The sequence below is a fragment of the Aplysia californica genome, unplaced genomic scaffold (assembly GCF_000002075.1).
Source record: "Aplysia californica isolate F4 #8 unplaced genomic scaffold, AplCal3.0 scaffold00685, whole genome shotgun sequence".
In the NCBI taxonomy this organism is placed as follows: Eukaryota; Metazoa; Mollusca; class Gastropoda; order Aplysiida; family Aplysiidae; genus Aplysia; species Aplysia californica.
Genome location: NW_004797955.1, coordinates 335,632 through 338,171, shown reverse-complemented (window position 1 = coordinate 338,171; position 2,540 = coordinate 335,632). Strand labels below are relative to the sequence as shown.

At 44.8% G+C, this 2,540-nt stretch overlaps 1 protein-coding gene across 1 annotated transcript in view; it reads left to right on the top strand.

Moving 5' to 3' along the window:
• Positions 1-1,553: 1,553 nt before the first annotated feature.
• Positions 1,554-2,540, top strand: part of LOC101848146 — a gene marked incomplete at its 5' end in the record, with an annotated part of 7,574 nt that continues 6,587 nt past the window's right edge. Inside the window, 1 exon segment of the mRNA XM_013088092.2 lies at positions 1,554-1,733. Coding sequence (XP_012943546.1) covers positions 1,554-1,733 — 180 coding nt within the window.

The following is a 2,540-nucleotide window of genomic DNA, read 5'->3' as shown; positions in this document are numbered from 1 at the left end:
CCCCAAAAAAAAAACAAGAAAAAAAACAAAAACAGCGTATCGATTTCCCCTCCAAGCACAGTTCAACAAACCCCCCCCCCCCCCCCCCCAAAAAAAAAACAAGAAAAAAAACAAAAACAGCGTATCGATTTCCCCTCCAAGCACAGTTCAACAAAATGGGGAATGCGTCTATATGGTTGTTGTTGTTGTTGCTGTTGTTGTTGCTGTTGTCATGCTCTGCCCGGCCTCAAGTGCAACAAGTTCACTGACATTTAACTGATGTAACCCCCCCCCCTCACCCACCCACTCCATCTCCCGTTCCCTCTCTTCCCCCCCCAACCCCAACGTTCGCCCCGCCTGGCGCCTATTTGGCCTCCCCGTGAACTTCTCCGATTACTGTACCTAGGTCTATCAAGCCCCGCCCCCCTCCCGCCGGGGTGTGTCGTCATATACAGCAGCTGGCCACCGGGTCATTGACTTTTGAGGATGAACAAACAACAACGATAATGGCTTATGTTTTGGTTGGCAAGCTTTTTTACGGCGCATGCAAATGCATAAGGTTATATGTGTGCGCCAAGGGGTGGATGTCAACAGAGAAGTCTAAACAGGGAATCAGACTTACTCGGCTCACATCTCTTGCCTCAACAGCACCAAGTCTGCTTCGACTATCAAGGCACCCCGGAAATAGCAGTTCACAAGAGAGTGACAAACATACAAAAGAAGTAGAGGAAAATGACGATAGTAAGGATGACGAAAGAAAATCAAGCAGTTCCCACTATGTTGTACCGGCACAGTACGAGCATGACATTGATAAATCAGCCAATCACAATTCTACTGTGCTTAAGAACATGTTAATACCCCCCTCGCCCCCTTTGGGAAATGCCTAAAGACAACTTCAGTCAGTAGCACTGCCGGGGGGGGTACAACAATGTGTGTCGAGAATCTCACACGAGCGTCACTCTGTGCTGAAGTGGTTAAGCTCTTCGTCGTAGCAGGTAGGAGACTCAAGTTCGATTCCCGCGTCATTAGTTGTAATAACTCAGCACAGAAAGGGTTAATACGCCACGATCTGCATCCACAGCCTTCTTGTCCGTTCCATTTCTTACTTTTGACTTGATTTTCTTCACACTTTTCACCACCGCTCGTTGTTTCTGAGAGATTACGTCCAGATTTAGAGTCTTCTGTATTGTTTGTCTAACTTGTTCCTGGGGTCTGTTTCGCCGACATGTCTGTAATACATATGTACATGTAATACTTTCTGAATCTTCCTCGGCACTAGAACCTGACACAGCAGAGATTAAGGAGGACTTCTTGTCTGACAGACTAGTGTCATTGTCAACTGCGTCTGAAGCACCCCCCCCCCCTCTCACTATCCGTGTGGCTATCTACATTTCTACGGTCAGCAGGTGAATGACATCTCCATTTACAACAGGCTAATTGTTGCTTGACTCCTTCGGGACACCACCAATTTCTTTTCCCTCTTCTGCAGTTTCACTTTCTGTACATCCATTACAGACAGTACCGTTTTCAGCAGACTGTTCATTGCTGACAGAAGAATGTATTTGTTTTGCCAGGTCGCATCATCCAGCAACTGTACCCTCTGCGCCTGTGGGTGGGGCTGGCAGACATCAGCATGGAGGCCGCCATTACCATGGACAATCTGCCCATCCTATTGGCGGAGACACAACAGGAACTGCACAACGCGGGCATGCGCACTGACGTGGATGTGTTCCTAGCGGCGCATGGACAAACTGGTGAGATTTATCAATTAATTCAGAATTCAGAGATGACTTTGGTAAGCGTAGCAAATTTTAACAAGTTTATTTGTCCTTATCATCATCATCATCATCATCATCATCATCATCATCATCATCATCATCATCATCATCATCATCATCATCTGTCACCCTGTACCGGAAAGTGTAGGCCACCAACAAGAGGTCTCCATAGACTTCTGCGTGAGCTGTATTCTGAGTGCTCCTGTGTCCAGCTGTAGTCCATCTGACTGAATCTCTCAGTCCCTCCCACAAATGTTTTACGCCTTTTACTTTATCTCCCTCCGTGTTGATTTCATCGTTAGGATTGGCGTGTACTGTTTAGTTTCCATAAAGTTGTCCGTATTCCACTTCCATGTTCTCTGTATGTTAGGCTATCGAATGTTCTGTCGCTAATACTAGATCTAGGTCTATAAATAGTTATCTTTGGTGGGGTCATTGCAAACAAGCGTGCAGAACTCACAACTGGCAATTCAATCAATATGTTCAAGGGAGATAATCCATATAATATTTGGACCGATGCATGGTTCTTGAGTTATGTCCCTTGTATGATGATTCAGGGGCGGTGAAGTTTTCGTGACATGACCTGGTCACAATTTTTCTTTTCCAGCTGGGCAATAAATAACACCTGTCATTATTTTTTGGTGATTCCTAACAAAAAGAAATGACCAAATCGTCCACTAGATGGCAATACTGTCCAGGCTGCTTTATATAAATGAAATTATTGTTAAGGGCCTATCATTATCATTATTATTATTATTATTATTATTATTATTGTCATTATTA